A 17,588-nucleotide genomic window follows, 5' to 3' on the forward strand; every position below is an offset into this window, starting at 1 on the left:
CCCCAAAAAAAAAAAAAAAAAAAGTGGTTGAAATCCAAACCACATCAAGCATCCAGAGATTCGTGCTTCAGGTTTTAGTGAGCTCCAGTCATCCATCTAGCAGAAGATGTACGGCAGTGCCCGCTCCATAGGCCGAGGGGATTCCAACCACAGTGGGGGAAGAGATGCCAGCGGATCCAGCAACCAGGGATCTGGCCGCTCACCGCGTCTTCCCCGTTCTCCTCGCATGGGCCACCGCCGTACCAACAGCACGGGAGGCAGTGGAGGGGGTCCAGGAGGAGCGGGAGGCAAGACGCTCTCCATGGAGAACATCCAGTCCCTCAACGCTGCCTACGCCACCTCGGGACCGATGTACTTGAGCGACAATGAGGTTGCCATGGGAGGGGAGCACCTCCCTAAAAGTGGTGGGACGGTGGCGACCATGTCGAGGCAGAGGGTGACGTACGGGTCGAGGAGCGGCGGCGGCGGCGTGGTGGCGGCCAGCACTCCCAACATCTCCACCTCGGCGCCTGGCAACGCCATTCTGCCGGCGGGCATGATGGCCGGTGATACTCTGGCCTTTGGCGACCACCACATGGCGTCCACTGTCCCCCACTCTCTCAGGCAGGCCAGAGACAACACCATACTGGACCTGCAGGCTCAGCTCAAAGAGGTATTAATCAGCAGTGTTCTTCAGATTTACAGATGTGTTTGCTTGATGTCGTTGTAGTGTTCGGAAGTAAGCAGTCGTTGAACTACTCATCATTAAGGATTAATGCATTCTTTGCTTTTTTGCTGTTTTAAGTACCTCTGAGAATGTGACTTCACAAAGGGCAGTGATACCCGTCAGCCAGGTGTCTGTTCTGCCCTCTGCCTCCTCTCAGCCAACTTAACGTATCGTTCCCCTTTCTGACAAGTGGAAGGTAGAGCAAAGCATGTTGAACAGCATGCAGAAGGCTTAAAGCAAGCCTCTTTTGCAAGGCAGAAGGTTCATTGTGCTGTTTTACGAGTCTTTGGAAAACTTTGCACAGTATTCCACTGGAGTCCAGGGTGCAAATTGAGGAACTGAAAATAGATACAAATTGGACCTTTTTAAATTAGATTTATTTATTTATTTTTTTTTGCTACTAGGTTTTATTGGCCGCATACAGTATTTATATCACACTCCTTCATTTTTTCCCCCTCTCTCAGGTTCTGCGTGAGAATGAGATGCTGCGGCGCGATGTGGAGGTCAAGGAGAGTAAGCTGAGTTCCTCCATGAATTCCATCAAGACCTTCTGGAGCCCAGAGTTGAAGAAAGAGCGAGCGCTCAGGAAGGACGAGGTCTCCAAGATCACCGTGTGGAAGGAGCAGTATCGCGTCATTCAGGATGAAGCACAGGTGAGGCATACGTTCAACATTCTGTGTACAAATGGGATAAATTGTCTGGTGTCAAATTGTCTTTTTCTGATCATTATTATTATTATTATTATATTATTATTATATTATATTATTATTATTAATAATAATAATAATAATAATAATAATAATAATGATAATAATACATTTTATTTTAAGGCACCTTTCTGGCACTCAAGGACACCGTACAGACGTCATAAATAGTAATCATAAAAACACACAGGCTGTAAAAAAATAAAATAAAATATAAAAATATTTTTTTCCTTTTGTCCAAGATGAACGTATTTGATTGAATGAGTTCATTCCAGTTGTGGTTCAGCTTTTGTACTGCGTTTCGTCTCTATATAGGTTGGAGGCAGTTTTTGAGCAGCGAGTTAATCCTCTTATACAGCTATATACTCATGGTTAATAGATGAGAGGCTGTGAGTCTGATGCCAGTATTAACGTTTCCTTATGTTTTCGAATATAGCCGGGATGATAAAAGGGTTCAAGCGCAAAGACAGCCTCGTTTGAACGTGCGTGCGTGCGTGCGTGCGTGCGTGCGTGCGTGCGTGGTTGCTTAACCTTGGCAAAGAACAAAATGAACAAGTTGTCACAGGTGGTAAGACAAGGACGCTGAACAATACAGTTACGTGTTTGTCATTTTCATGCAACACCTATAGAAACTATTTTTGATCATATTTGAATGACTTAAAGATCAAATGTAGTTCTGAACGTCCAAGTAGACTCACTAAAGGAAACCTGCAATCTCTCATTTATTTCTAAAGAAGAACTTGTGTGGATCTGTCACTCCTTCAAATATCAACAACAGGCTGGCTGGATTGAAAAAATGTGTCCTGCTGCCACTCAGTGGCAAAGCAGCGTCTTCACACACATCCCTTCTGTCTGAGTCCGCAGTGCTTCCGTCCGTCCTTCCTTCCTTATGATGCTTCCGGACCGTAGAATGAAAATCTGAAAGACCAGCTTGATTTTCAAAGTTTGGAGCCGTTCCTTCATTCAGCAGGATCTATTTTGGAAGCCTCCAGCATGTTGTGATTCATTAATGGAGAGAAATAGCCCTTGTTTCACCCTGATTCTTAATGGATGGGCAGATCTGTATAATTTGCTGTTTTCACTCCCGCTGAGTCACCAAATCACACAGTGGACTAATTCCCATTTATCGCAGCACTAATCAGTGGGTGCTGTAATTTAAAGATGTCTGCTTTCATATGTCTGCCTCCTCCTCCTCCTCCTCCTCCCCCTCCCACACTGGCACGCTCTGCAGCAGTGAGACGCGCACATGCACATGCACATGCACAAACACACTTGCAGGCATTTGGTTAATTACAGCTCTAGTTAAACTGCATGGACTTCCAGGGAGAGAGAGAAATGTCTGCAGTTTATCATTAGTGTTCGTGTGTCAGGGTGATTCCCAAATCAGAAGGTGCTTTGAACTTCATTCATTACAATCGCAAGGCACCTTGTGTGCATCTGAAAATGAAAAAACCCAACCCCTGTCATGTCACTCTCCAGAAGTGAGTGTTTTTTGCAGGCGCTGGCTTGGAAGAAGCACTGTTTCAAGTGACAACTGTTCACTTGTTGAAAGTTGCCTTTGTTCTCGTTTCTGCGGAAATGAAAAAATACCCACACGGTGAAATAAAAGATCAATTTCACCCCGTGCCAATTAAATGTCACTAATACTGAGATGTGAAGAGCTTTCTTTATAGAGTGATCATAAATGATGAATAAAAGTTGTAGTATGAGTTAGTGGGGATCTGCAACACAAGGAGCAGGTTGGGCAGCACTGTGGATGATCTTAGGCAGACGTCTGGTTTTGTGTGTTGCACTGCACTGTTCCCTGGTGTGACTCTTGCGTCTGGATCCTCGACTCTGCGCTCGCTCATAACACTCGACTGTTATCACTCCTCGGGCAGAGAGAGAGAGAGAGAGACAGAGAAAGAGGGAGAGTGAGATAGAGTGAGAGAGAAAATAAGGGATGATGATAGGGAGAAGGTGCGCGCTCTGGTTCCACTGTTCCACTGCTTGTCTGTGCATGCATCTGCCTGGATGTATGGCTGTGTGTGTGTGTGTGTGTGTGTGTGTGTGTGTGTGTGTGTGTGTGTGTGTGTGTGTGTGTGTGTGTGTGTGTGTGTGTGTGTGTGTGTGTGCGCGCGCGGCCAGAGCAGTGACTCAGACTCGCTTTGGCGGTGGCGAGGGTGACGAAGAGACAGAGTGTGAGAGGAGAGGTGAAGATGTTGCAGCGGGGAGATGGGACGGGGGCAGGCGTGGCAAATGAGCTGTGTGTGTGTGTGTGTGTGTGTGTGTGTGTGTGTGTGTGTGTGTGTGTGTGTGTGTGTGTGTGTGTGGAGGAAGCAGAGAGCGACAATAGAAAATAGAAGGAGGGAGCGGCAGGAGGGGGCCTGAGGAGGAGGAGGAGAGAAATGAAGGCAGTCACTGACTTCTCCTTTTGTTCCGTCATGAGAACAATCACTCACAGCTGCCTTGGCAGCCCTGTGGTTCTGCCTCGCAGCAGCATCTCCGAGTGTCTCGCTCGTCAGAGGCCGCAAACAATGCAACACTATATGCAGCGGGTTGTGTTTCAGCGCTTGTGTTTGTCTATGCATGAAACGTAACACCGTCCACGCAGCCTGGACGTTGGCGTTGTGTCTGTTGGGGTCCTTTGCTGTTTGCAGTCAAAGCCGATGTGACGGACGGTCAATTACAGCTCAAGCATTGTGTAAAATTCCCGAGTTAAAGTATGTCTGTCTCTATGTAGCAGTAAAAATAAAAAGAAAAGGTTGTTCTTCTTTTGTTTGCTCCACGCGTCACACAGCGAGTGCTAAAACGCACAGTTTAGGAAATATGTCCTTTGTGATGTCATGAAGGGCACTGCTTCCTCTCCAGCCTGGTCTTTGTTCAGCCTTCTGAGACCTGCCTACCTGTGCTTGCTTTGTTTGTGTTCCCTCCTCGTCACTTGGAAGCTATTATAAAGCTTCAGCAGAAGGCAGAAATCCTGTCTGTTTCTATTACGTTTGCTGGCGGGATCATCAGGAGGCTGCTCCTCTGAAGCCATCAGAAATAAAGCTGTAAAAATAGGTGGAAATTAGCGACCTGCAAACAAATCTGCAGTCTTTTATAAATTAGGACGGAAACCTTTATTAAATAAATATTCACTCTGAAAGCTCCCACCTACACAACTTTTAAATAAGTGCAGAAATGGACCAAGGAACACACAGTTACATTGTGTGTGTGTGTGTGTGTGTGTGTGTGTGTGTGTGTGTGTGTGTGTGTGTGTGTGTGTGTGTGTGTGTGTGTGTGTGTGTGTGTGTGTGTGTCTTGCCTGCAGCACCTCCAAATGACCGTCCAGGCTCTTCAGGACGAGATGAGAATTCAGCGGGACCTGAACCAGCTGCTGCAGCAAGACCCTGCCAACCAGGGCCGTGACCTGGCCCTGACCTCCGAGCCCACGGAGGAGAACTACCGGCGGCTCCACGTGGAGCACGAGAGGCAGGCCAAGGAGCTCTTCCTCCTCAGGAAGACCCTGGAGGAGATGGAGCTGCGCATCGACACCCAGAAGCAGACGCTGGGCGCCAGGGACGAGTCCATCAAGAAACTCCTGGAGATGCTGCAGAGCAAAGGTTGCTTTTTCAACAGGCGGCTCATCATAACCTTATGACCACTGCATTGTCAGTTTCTGCTGTCACATGGTGATTCAGTGTGATGGTCGACTGAATGAGTGACCCTCCCTGCAGAAAGACACCTAAAACCTCTTGCTCCAGTTGATTCTGGGGAAAAGCCACACTGCAGTAATATCCGTTTTTCTTACCTCACATGATCTCTTCATGATGTCATCTTTATTTAGGATTTCACATTTTGTAACAACTGGACCATAACATGCACGTTTGTGTTACCGCGGCACATTTCAGATTGGCAGACTAGTTTTGTATTTGAAGCCCTCACAAGAGTCCCTTGAACAATGTTGGAGACCGGCAGAGGAATTGAAAATGTGTTTCTGAGTGAATTCCATGGCGATAGTGAGTTCTGTATTTGCTCTCTCAGGACCATCTGCCAAGGCATCGGAGGAAGACCAGGAGCGAACCAGGAGACTGGCAGATGCAGAGATGCACCGGCACCATCTGGAGAGTTTACTGGACCAGAGGGACAGAGAGATCACAGTGCTGCGAGAGGTAACTTCCAGTGTGTCTAGTCACTGGTTAAAGGTTTTTCACAGTGCGTTTCATATGTAGGCCACTGTCAGGTGGGCTTCTCTAAAGAAAAGGAGCCATAAGACCCTTGTTTCTCTATGTATATTCTTCTATATATGAGAACTATTTCTAATAGTTGGAAAACAATATTGGTTTTATTGTATTGCGTGTATACGCTTCTATTCATGTATTTATGGGCAGTATGTTAAGCCTTTACCAATATAAAAATGAGAAATCAAGCCAAATGTTACACACTGGACCTTTTAAGTTGTGTTGTCTCATCGTAACTCCATTTAACATGCATGTTCCCCTCTCATCTGACCCAGCAGGAGTTGCACCGTCGATACGAGGGAACACCAGAGTCCACCAAGACGAAGGCTTTGCAGACCGTCATCGACATGAAGGTGAGGATTCTTTCTTTTTCATTTAAAGGAAACTACGCTGCAGTATGTCTGTGTGTTACACTACATGCTTTATGGCCTGCAGGATGCAAAACTCAACTCCATGGAGAGGAGCCTGAGAGACATGGAGGAGGAGCTGCTGATGATGAAGTCCAACGGACTCCTGAGTTGTGAGGAGCGTCAGGAGGAGATGAAGCAGATGGAGGTCTACCGCAGCCACACCAAGTTCATGAAGAACAAGGTGTGAGAGCGCTGTGGCAGAATCTGTAAAACTCAGACGTCCCTCTTTGTTTGGTATCTGGCCTCGCTCATCAAACCCCTCTCCCTCCCACCACCTTCCCTCCCACCAGATGGAGCAGGTGAAGCAGGACCTTTCCCGGAAAGACAGCGAGCTGCTCGGTCTGCAGACAAAGCTGGAGACGCTTATGAATCAGTTTTCAGACAGCAAGCAGCACATTGAAGTCCTCAAGGAGTCCCTCACTGCCAAGGAGCAGCGAGCTGCCATCCTGCAGACGGAGGTAAAGGAAGTGCGCGCCCACACACTGTCGCCATGAGAGCAGTGGAGACAGTCTAAAGTAACAGTGCCACTTTAAAGAGGGCACAAAGCTATTTTCTGTCTATTGTAGCACAAGGTGCATTGCAATAGAAAGAACCGACTTCCTATACATTCTGCCCCCATATTATTATTATTCTCACTTGAACCCAATGAAATGCATTGCTTTTTAATACTTGCTCTTTGAATAAAATCTATTGAACCAGCGTAAAAAATGTTTTCGGGAATTTTGAAATGTTGGGAAAACACTGGTAGTCACTGAAACTCTTTTTATGGCCAGGTGGATGCTTTGCGTCTGCGCTTGGAAGAGAAAGAGGCCACCCTCAACAAGAAGAGCAAGCAGATCCAGGAAATATCAGAGGAGAAGGGAACCCTCAACGGGGAGATCCATGACCTCAAGGACATGCTGGAGGTCAAGGAGCGCAAAATCAACGTGCTGCAGAAGAAGGTTCACAGTCAACTTTGCTGTAGCGTCGAAAAGACTCATGCTCGATTTGAAACGTGTGCGTTTGTGCTGCGGTTGACTGTTGATTTCGTGCATGTTCACTCTGCAGATTGAGAACCTGCAGGAGCAGCTGAGGGACAAGGAGAAGCAGATGAGCAACCTGAAGGAGAGGGTGAAGTCTCTGCAGACGGACACCTCCAACACCGACACTGCTCTCAACACTCTGGAGGAGTCTCTTGCCGAGAAGGTGAGTTTGTGTGCCGCGACGGCCGCCGTCTCGCTCCGGTGGACGAGGCAGCCGGCCGGGTGACAACTGCTGTGCACTCCCTGGCAGGAGCGCATCATCGAGCGTCTGAAGGAGCAGCGGGACAGAGACGACCGCGAGAAGACCGAAGAGCTGGACTGCAACAAGAAGGAGCTGAAGGAGTTGAAGGAGAGGCTGAGTTTGCTGCAAGGAGACCTGTCAGACCGAGAGGTGAGGAAATCACCCAGGAACAGAGACCAGCTGGCATCATCCTGGTCACACTCTGTGATGCAGTAGAAATAAAGAGTCAAGGTTAAAATCAGCAACCGGCTCTCCATTTTATATATTTATGTCATGGATGATTATATCCAAAGACTTTCAGCTCACCCATTGTTTTGTTTTTTTAATGTGCTCCTTATTTACTTTTGCTTTTTCTGTCTTTCCATCCCCTCTCCCTTTCCCCCTCCCCAGACTTGTCTGCTGGACCTGAAGGAGCACGCATCATCTCTGGCCTCCTCCGGCCTGAAGAAGGACTCCAAACTCAAGAGTCTGGAGATCACTTTAGAGCAAAAGAGGGAGGAATGCCTCAAGCTGGAAAACCACCTCAAGAGGGTGAGACCCTCGCAGCGGCAGCGAGAAAGAATGAAAACAGCTGCAGTTTATACAGCAATATTGCACACTTTCAAAAAACGAGAGGTTATACATATTTTATTACACAAACCGTCAGTCGGTGGTGAATTGCCTGGTATAAAAAGGTGAAAACAATATGTCAGTATATATTTATCACCACAATCATACAATATCCAGGCTAAAAAAATATTGATTCAATTCTATCTCTGAGTCTCGGGGACTTTCCCACCCTCGGTATCTCATTCATTCACTTTGCGGTCAACATGACTCGTAAAGTTTTGCCGTTTATTTGGAAGTGTGATTTTATTTTTCATTTGAATAAAACCTGTGCCCGCACTAAATGAAACCCTGTCCCCTAGGCTCAAAACGCCACCCTGGAGGCCCAGGCCAACCCGGAGCTGGCCGAGCGCATTAAGAACCTGGAGCAGGAAGTGGCTCGGCACAGGGAGGATTCTGGGAAAGCCCAGGCTGAGGTGGACCGCCTGCTGGACATTCTGCGAGAGATGGAGAACGAGAAAAACGACAAGGACAAGAAGATCAACGAGCTGGAGGGGTGAGTGGCCGCCGCAGCTGGTTGCTCACTGCACAGTCAGTGGCTGCTGGTTGCTTGTCTGGTTCAAATTGGGAAAAGTCGAGCTGTGATTGCCCTGAGTATTTCACTGATAATGCCAATGTATAGAGGTGTAGTGTTTGAAGTCGATTCATCTTCCTGCTGTTGGAAACGACTCCACCCTGCAGCTCCTTCTCTCTTCTCGGTTTCCTGCCTTAATTCTGCTCCTCCTTTAACCTTCAATGCTTTCTTGTCTTTACCTTGGAATTCTCTCACCTCACCAGTTTGGCCTCCAGGTCAGTGTTGCCTCTTGTCGTCTTCCCCTGATTTCTCTTTCGTCCCCCCCCAACCTGTTTTTCATTCTTCTGATCACATTTCCTTTTCTCCTTCTCTTGTGTTCTTGTCAGTTTTTTTTTGTTTTTTTTTAATAAATTGTACCATTTCATTTTTGCAGCAGTGGCCAATAATATAGCCAAAGAGGAGACACTAATGCCTCGGCAGTGATTACAAGTTATTTCTTCATGTCCATTTTTGGTTTGAGCATGCTTATCATTTGGTGCCAGACGCACCAATCATCTCATAATTACCCCATTTTACTGTTATTATAATCAAATTGCATCCTTCTATGTGGATGATTATTATTGATGGCCATTATTTAATGCACGTGAACATGCTGAGCATGAAAAACACACCCAGAAGAATTGCTACGTATATTTATTTGTGTTGTTTTACTTTACCTTCCCTATTCAACCAAGTACAAATACATACGAGGTGTCACACTGAATGCTGGGTGGCTGCAGCTAAACCTGCCACTCGTGCCCTGCAGGCAAATGAAGGACCAGTCGAAGAAGGTGGCGTCCCTCAAGCACAAGGAGCAGGTAGAGAAGAGCAAGAACGCTCGGCTGATGGAGGAGGCCAGGAAGAGGGAGGACAACCTGTCTGAGAACTCCCAGCAGGTGAAGGTGAGCTGCAGCAGCAGCAGCAGTGGGTGGGGTTCACCCTTGACCCCCCTAAAAAAAAACAACTCACGTTCCCTAATTTTTTTGGCCCCGTCCCGCTTGCTCCTGGTGCAGGACTCCCTGCGGCAGAAGGCCGAGCGCATCGAGGAGCTGGAGGAGGCTCTGAGGGAGAGCGTTCAGATCACCGCTGAGCGAGAGATGGTGCTGGCCCAGGAGGAGGCCGCCAGGTCCGTCCAGGAGAAGCAGGTAGGACTGTTTGACGCAATGGCTTGCAACATGTGACAGAGGGGCTGGAGCAGCAGCAGATAGATGGAGTGTTTTGGTGAGCCACCTCATGGGGAAAAAACCAAACCAAAACAATTAAAAAAGCATATAGATAGACGGGTAGATATAATGGCATGTGTAGGAAACCTGTTGCTTTAATGTCAATTGAAAATGAACCAAAGCAAAGTTTCTGTCTGAAAACTCTGAAAAAATGGATAAAATAATTTTATGACATACTTACTATTAATGTAAATACTGTAAGTTTGGCGGGCCGGATTAAAAAGCTCAACAGGCCACATATGTGCCCCTGGGTCGTAGTTTACCCATTGCTGCTTCAGATAGACGCACAACCTTCTACCACCACCAGGGGGTCTGGCCAACGTTTCTTTTCTCGCCCCCTCCCTCCTTTTTTCTCTCTCTCCCTCTCCCTCTCCTTTCGCTTATGGTTTTCTCTTGTTTTCTCTCTGCTACACTCGGCCTCTCAGAAGCACTCACTCAAACCAATGCATGAGTCCCACCTCGCCCACTTAAAGTTGTCCAAGGTACGAGTCCAGATTGTGTGTGTCCACCCTGTGTAAGCGACAGCAACACTTCCAGGGGGCTGGACACACAAACAGCAACACTGGTGGAATGCAGTCCCACACAGCAAACCTGTGTTGCGGCCTTTTATCAAGTGAAATATTGACTCGGTGGCTGTGGGATTGCATTGTGTCGGAAGGTGTTGCTGTTTTTAGCCTGTCGTTAAAACTTGTTAAATTGCTGCTGATCTTGAAAACAAGCCAGTCTAATCTATTATTTATAGTTACATAATGCATTTATAATGAAAGCATTAGGTCTGTAAGATGGTATATGAATATATGAAATAGTTTTTGTGTGGGTCTATAAAGTAAGTCATTTAAATTCAGCAATTATTTGTTTGTTGTCTGCTACATTCGTAAGATCTTCATTGAAACTCAAATAAATATTTATTCTAGTTTGCTTCCTTGGGCAGTTTATTATTATTATTCTTTGTTTGCAATAAATTGCTCCATGGTAAATCACTTGTACTTGATGCTGAACTGTTAATATTGACATGTTTTGGTTTGTGTGTGTGTGTGTGTGTGTGTTTGTGTGTGTGTGTGTGTGTGTGTGTGTGTGTTCCTCCAGATGGAGGAGCTGCTGGGGGCCATGGAGAAGGTGAAGCAGGAGCTGGAGTCCATGAGGGCCAAGCTGGCCTCCACGCAGCAGTCTCTGTGTGAGAAGGAGGCGCACCTGTCGACCCTGCGAGCCGAGCGCAGGAAACACCTGGAGGAGGTGCTGGAGATGAAGTAAGACACACACACACACACACACACACACACACACACACACACACACACACACACACACACACTGTAGCGTCCCAGTGAGGAGTCCACATGGGAATCATCGATCGCCTCCTTCATCATTTTGAAATGTCATCCTTCTTATTCCGGCCTCCTCCTACCTGCCAGCGTGACGCTGCACGGATTCATAATGAGGTGATAATTGCCTGTTTACTCGTGTGAAATGCCTCCGTGCTCCACTCCCACCTCACAGGCAGGAGGCGCTCTTGGCCGCCATCAGCGAGAAGGACGCCAATATCGCCTTGCTGGAGTTGTCGTCCTCCAAGAAGAAGAAGACGCAGGACGAAGTGGCTGTGCTGAAGCGGGAGAAGGACCGCCTGGTGCAGCAGCTCAAACAGCAGGTGGGGCTGCCGACTCTTCTGCTAGCAGGAAGTGGGCGGCCGTGTCAGGGTCTCCTAGTCTGAAAGGTCAGACAGGAGCTGTTGTGTTGTGTGGTTTTCAGCAGAACTGGTCTTGCTGTTGTCACTTGGCTCAGTGTGTAGACACAAGTCAAAGACCGGCACTTAAGTCTTCAGTGTGTAAGCCTGGGGGATTATGTTTCAGACTGGCTTCTGGTGAGGTTTGTTTTTCACCTCATAACCCAGTTTCAAGACTATATAATCATAATAATAGATTTTAATTGTAACGCAATTTACATTTTTGGTCAAATCTCAAAGTGCACATATCATGAATATTCTTTCGGGGTTGGGATTTATTTCATTCAAAATGAAATGACCTTTTTTTTTAAGTACTCACTTTCACTCGTGTATCTAATTTTTATATAGATATTTTGAACTGAGAAATGAAGCAGGGGGAGTTATTGAATTCAAAGTTGTTAGACTGATTGTTTTTCATGTTTTTATTTCTGCCCCTAGTGGAGCAGACTGGAACTGGTTCTCCAGAATGGTTCAAAAGAAAAGAATCAGCATGTTCATTCCTCCACTTAGAGCAGGAGTGGGCCAGCTTGCAGACTAGTGAGGCTGCAGTGGGTTCTAACATTTGACGGGGGTGGGGGGGTAGCGGAGCAGCAGCAGATGGATGGAGTGTTTTGTTGAGCAACCTCGTAGGAGAAAAAATATATCATGGGATGTGTAGAAAACATGCAGCCATGGTTTGTCCATGCCTGGTTGAGAGTCTCTCACTGAAGTCTCACGTGTTGCTGCTTCCTCTTGCTTGTGCCATGTGACCTGCACAGTCCCGACTTTCACTCTTCTCCTGTCTTTTTGCTCAACACAGACTCAGAACCGAATGAAACTGATGGCCGACAACTACGAGGACGAACATCTGAAGACCGGCTCCGACCAGACCAATCATAAACCCTCTCCAGATCAGGTGACCGCCGGCTTGAACACTCCCACTGGCGTGTCAGTTTCTGATGCAGCCTCTCTACCACGCCTACGGCCGCTTCACATTTCACAGTGGCCTTCCAGGGCCGACTTGGGTCTGCTGTTGTTGTTTGTGCGCTCCCACTAACCACCGATGCTCTCTCTAACGCTGCGATGGGCCCCCCTGGCGCCCCCCTGTGGCTGGCAGGATGATGAGGAGGGTATCTGGGCGTAGCCAAACCCTCCTGGCCTCCCCCCTCTCTCTCTCACAGCCACTTTGTTCGGAAGGGTGAGCTCGTACAAGCCGCTCTGTGGCATGTTCATCCTCTCATGGTGTTTTTCATTTTCAGCCGGTTGGCACCGCTCATCTCTTCATCCCCAATCTTTTATTTCCCCTCTCTTTTAATTCATTTCATGGCTTCCTGTGTCTTTGGCCGCAGGTCTCTCCACTCATCCTGCTATTTCATTTATTGTTTTGTTCTGGCCGTGGGGAGAGGGATCACCGCGGTGTTTGTGTTTTGCATGCACATGCTAAATGGACGAGATGATTTTTTTTTAACTTCCCACTGCCTCAAACGTCACAGCTTTACAGGCCTCTGACCATCATGGTTAGCCGACTGACTAGCTGCGTTTCCATGACAGTAAATAAAAGTGATGTTTGTAAAATTTCAACAAAGTACAACTGCGATTTGCAGGCGTTTCCATTGAATGCTGTGAAACGCACAAGCTGAGATTCTCGTCAAATGTCGTCCTGCGAAATTTGACCAGAATTACGTTTGTTTTTGTTTGTTTGCTGTCAAGAATGGTTGTTATGTTTTTCTCTTTGATTACTTGTAAAAAAAAAAAAAAAGATATATTCAGTCTTCTCTGTCCAAACATAACGCGTCATTTTCACTGGTCAGTGAACTGGTCACGTGACCCCGCCCGTCACGTCCGCTGACGTGTAAACGCAACGCAAGTGTTTCAATGACACTTTTGCGATATTCCTCTTTATGGATACGTGTGGAAAAAAAACACCTCACGAGATCCTACAAACCTTTTAGTCACATATTTACGTTTTGCATAATCCCAGGAGTCATGGAAACGCAGCTACTGACTGACATGCATTCGCAGCATCACGTGCGTAAATGTATTTAGCTTTTCTTCCACAAGCCCAGAATGTTAGGCTACTGCCTGCTTTCTTTTATCGTGTCTTATCTGTCAAGAGCCACAAACTGAGACATTTCATCTTTAATTTACCAGGACATTAGACACTGATTCATTTCCCAGCTCACTACATCACTGCAGACCACAAGAGTTCACTTTGGGGAAAGACTAATTCCAGCAGCAGCAGCAGCAGCAGCAGCAGCAGCAGCAGCAGCAGTCTTATATAATGAAGCCCTGAAATATTGAAGGCTGTCTGTTCAAAGTTCTGTTGCAGATTTCACTCTAGAAAATCATTAAGTTTTCAAACCCTCCAAAGAATGTGTATAATATATAGTCTACTAGTGTTACTGTGAAACGATGAGGCGCCCATTGATTAGATGTCTTGGATTCAGCAACATGCATGCTGTGCAAATTGTGATGTGCTGGTTTGCCTTACATGCAATATTTGTGTGTTTAAAATGTGTTTTTTCCCTTTCTTAAAACTCAGGAAAAAAATCTTTTTTCCTTCCCAACTGTCCCGTCTCACACTGTCTTCCCTCCTCCACCCTGCAGCAGATGATCCCCCCCCTGCTCGCCTTGTCCCAAAACCGCAGTAAACTCAAGCTCTACATCGCCCACCTGACCGACCTGTGCCACGACCGAGACCCCAGCATCCTCAGCCAGCTCACCCCCCCGACTCACTACCACCACAGCGACCCGGACCACTGGGAGGAGGAGCTCCAGAAGATGAGTGTTGAGCAGGTAGCGGCTCACTCGGCTCAAGAGTTTCAACTCGGCCGGCAAAATAAATCTTGTTTCCCTTTAAAAAAAAAAAGGAAATATTCTGGTTTAGCGAGTTCGTTTCTGCCGCCGTTGATAAGCACAAACAGCATTCAGTCCACGCAGTGCTATAGTCTGGTCTAACCTAGTGGGGAAGACTACCACTGGCACCGCCCTGCGTACACATCAGTCTGGCCGCAGCTGCATTAGAGCAAGAACAGCAAACACAAATGAATTCTCTAAAGCGGCACTGCAGCATCTCACACAGATCAGAACATGAAACATCCTTTTAATCACATTTCTAAACGTGAACGTTGACGTTGTGTCAAAACAAAAGAAGAAACATACTCTATCAATCAGTTCATCAGTTCATTTAAAGTGCAAAATCACCATGAAACATACTGAAGCGTGTCTTTGTGCGTTTTTTAGTGGTGGTATGGTCACCCGGAACCTTTTCTAGAGGTTGTACGGCGTATACCTGCCTATCATGTGTCATCTCAATTGCATGAATAAGGTTAATTGATAGAAAGTGAAATTCAGGGAGCTTGAAATTGAAATTGGATGTATTTTTTTTTTTTTTTAATTGCCCAATTTTTTTACCAAATGTATAGTTTTGGGTTTCAACTTTAAACGGTAGCTCTTTGAAGGGAAGAAGTAAGAATCGTTCCTGCTGTTTTGTGTGCAGTTGGAGCGGGAGCTGGAGGTGTGTGAGAAGGAGAGCGGTGAGCTGCAGGAGTACGCCAACTCGGTGCTGCAGCAGATCGCAGACTACTGCCCCGACATCCTGGAGCAGGTGGTCAACGCCTTGGAGGAGTCGTGCTGACGCTGCGGAGGCTGCGGACGCTGCTGACGCTGCTGCTGCTGACCTCCAGACCAGCCCGTCCAGCCTGCCTGGTCTTCACACGGCTGGTGGCTGCGGACGCCAGCAGAGACGAGAAGCATCAGTTTCTGGGGAAGCAGCTTCTTCTTCCTCTCTCCCTCTTCTCTCCGTCCGGCCCTGCAGTGAACCTCTGTCAGTTCCTCTGGGTGCTTTCCTGTTCCATCCATCGCGCCAGAATAATTAAAAGTTAGAGATGCTTGGGAGCCACCAGGATGAGCCCACCTTGATATCTGAGCAAAGAAGCACAACATCAAGCAGTCAGGTGGAGGCAGAGTGAGGTGTTAAATCCTCACCATGTAGCAGGTCTCTTCTGGCTAAGGTCAGTGTTTGTGTGTTGTGTGTTTCCTACCAGAGTGTGTGTTGTTGTTGCAGCATCAAGTCAGGGCATTTCAAAGGGGTTAGAAAATAGTTTACTGCCAGCGAGCTCTCCTCTCCCTTCATGTCTTTACTTATAGCAGGAAGAACCAGATGAAGCACAGTTACCTCACGCACTCCCATCAGCTACTGAAGAGGTCCAACTGAACTTGACATACTCTCATCTGAACCTGCTACTGACTCCAGCAGATGTTAATAGGTCCCAAATTATGCTACCATTCTCATTTTTCATTTTTTTTTACAGCGGGAGCAGCCTCCATTTAATGGAGCTCCGTTCAAAAGTGATGCTCTGCTGCTGTTCTGCTGGGGAAATACGAGGGGTGATCTCCAAACACCCCAGCTGAGGGTGTGGTCTCTAACCTGGGAGGCAAAGTGTCAGTAAAAGGAAGCGATGGACTTTCAATTTATCATTTTTTAAAATTTTATTGTCCAATGTCCATAATATGGGATCTTGAACAGAGTTGCTCGTCTTTAAGAACAGCTGGGTTCAGATTCCAACGGCGGCAGCACAGCAGTGGGAAGCCGAAGGAAGTCATCCAAGTGCACAACCAGTCTTTCCTTTCAGCGTCGCAAGCTGACAAAGGTTGCAGGGTAGTAGGGGTGGATCCTGTTGCCGTGCAGATAGTCGACTCCCACTTCAGCCCAGTCCTTGTCAGCCGCATTCTGCAGAGGTCTTGTGTCCCAGCTGTGGAGCTCAGCGCTGAGCTGGAGGTGCGTTCACCTGCGGCTGGGTGGGGTCGTCCTCAGCAAGGGGGAGGGGTGGGGGGTTGGGGGGGGGGCTGAAGGTCTCAATATCTTCTCAGAGAGAGAGGAACGGGGGTAGGGGTGGGGTTTAAAAAAAAAAATATCAAAGCTTTTATTCTGAGTTTTTCGATGGTTTTGCACACAGTAGTCCACTTGATTCTGAGGTATGCAACGTGTTTGTTTTTGCGAACGTTCTCGTGGCCTTGGAGCAACGCACAGAGATCAGCTCTGGACCTAACGCAGGGACCGCCGGCCTCTCTGCACTGCTGGTGCTACGGCGTGAAGTGAAGAAGCTTCAGTCTGATCCGCTGACCACTCGGCCTCGTCCCAAAGTCTCTGTAGATGTTAAGTGAAGCCCGACTGATCTTGAGGTTTGTCGATGGAAGAAAAAAAATCAAAAAAATCAAGGGGATTCCCCTCCCCCCTCCCCCTCCCCTCTTAAATCTTCAGGGCTGAGTTGTTTTTTTAATTGTTATTATTACTAAGTGCATCTACATTTACAGGAAGTGAAAGTCACTGTCGGCAGCACATGTAGACTTTTTAGATCAGTTTTGTAAATAAGGTGATATTTAACACGTGCGGTGACTGAATAAAGGTAACTACGTGGAAGGTGTTGTGCGTTCTTTGGAAACAAGACAAAAAAAAAAGACAAACAAAACAAAACTGAAAAGTTCCAAGCAGTGCAGTCGTTTCTTGTCCAATATTCTGTCTGCAGGACAACTCGTGTGTGTGTGTGTGTGCGTGCGTGTGACAGTACTGCCATAACTAGCAGAAAGTCCTGTTCTATATATATATAAATATATAAATATAAATATCATAGATATATAAATATATCAAATGTTTACTGTATGGATATGCATTGAATGTTTGCACAGAGTCTTGAAGAGCGAGTCGCTCTGAACAAAACGACCGTCGTGCCCGGCAGAGGAGAGGGTGGCAAAAAGAAAAACAGACAAATACGTTTTTGTGTCAAAAAAAAAGGTGTGAGTTCTAAAACATTTTCAAACAGTGACTTGTGTGATGATGGGAGGGTACTTCTCTTGCATTTATTTCTTATCTTGTTTTTTATTTTTTTTATTTTATTTTTAGCTCTGTATATTTTCACCACATGGTGATGTAACTGTATTATTCCGAGACTCCAGTGTGTTGTCTTGAACTCTTTCTTGTCGACTCGGTGGTTTTTGTTGGGCGATGTCGACGGCCGACTTGGTGGACGAGAAACAAACTTAAAAAAAACAACAACAAAAAACAAGCCTCCCGACTCTCGCAGACCTCCTGGTCCTTTTTATAAAAGCAACAAAAGGCCACTAAATATTCAGGACTGTTAGTTAGCGGATGGATTCAAAGATGAAAACCATCCATTTCTGTGAGGATGTCAAACGGGGACGCTTGTTTTTTTCTACCTCCAG

The 17,588-nt window shown here is 46.8% G+C and overlaps 1 protein-coding gene across 10 annotated transcripts; it reads left to right on the plus strand.

Moving 5' to 3' along the window:
- Positions 1 to 8: 8 nt before the first annotated feature.
- On the plus strand, positions 9 to 15,380 carry LOC142880819 (ELKS/Rab6-interacting/CAST family member 1-like). Of its 10 annotated transcripts, none has more exons than XR_012925471.1 (20): positions 9 to 652; positions 1,171 to 1,359; positions 4,703 to 4,994; positions 5,416 to 5,543; positions 5,888 to 5,965; positions 6,048 to 6,203; positions 6,313 to 6,480; positions 6,796 to 6,963; positions 7,070 to 7,207; positions 7,295 to 7,435; positions 7,676 to 7,816; positions 8,194 to 8,387; positions 9,211 to 9,346; positions 9,458 to 9,589; positions 10,093 to 10,149; positions 10,754 to 10,914; positions 11,165 to 11,312; positions 12,187 to 12,282; positions 12,484 to 12,564; positions 13,974 to 14,087. XR_012925471.1 is itself a non-coding variant. In XM_076014768.1 (20 exons), exons 1-20 carry the CDS (start codon positions 107 to 109, stop codon positions 15,001 to 15,003), a joined length of 3,396 nt encoding a protein of 1,131 aa, XP_075870883.1. In that variant the 5' UTR covers positions 9 to 106; the 3' UTR covers positions 15,004 to 15,380. The 10 variants fall into 10 exon arrangements, 7 of the variants coding, with proteins under 7 accessions (XP_075870883.1, XP_075870885.1, XP_075870886.1 ...); XM_076014768.1 differs by lacking the exon at positions 12,484 to 12,564 and adding an exon at positions 14,866 to 15,380 and having other exon boundaries at positions 13,974 to 14,162; XM_076014770.1 differs by lacking the exon at positions 12,484 to 12,564 and adding an exon at positions 14,866 to 15,380 and having other exon boundaries at positions 13,977 to 14,162.
- Positions 15,381 to 17,588: the final 2,208 nt, after the last annotated feature.

The sequence above is a fragment of the Nelusetta ayraudi genome, unplaced genomic scaffold (assembly GCF_046127955.1).
Source record: "Nelusetta ayraudi isolate G7.1 ecotype Tasmania unplaced genomic scaffold, CSIRO-AGI_Nayr_v1 ptg000173l, whole genome shotgun sequence".
Taxonomy (NCBI): Eukaryota; Metazoa; Chordata; class Actinopteri; order Tetraodontiformes; family Monacanthidae; genus Nelusetta; species Nelusetta ayraudi.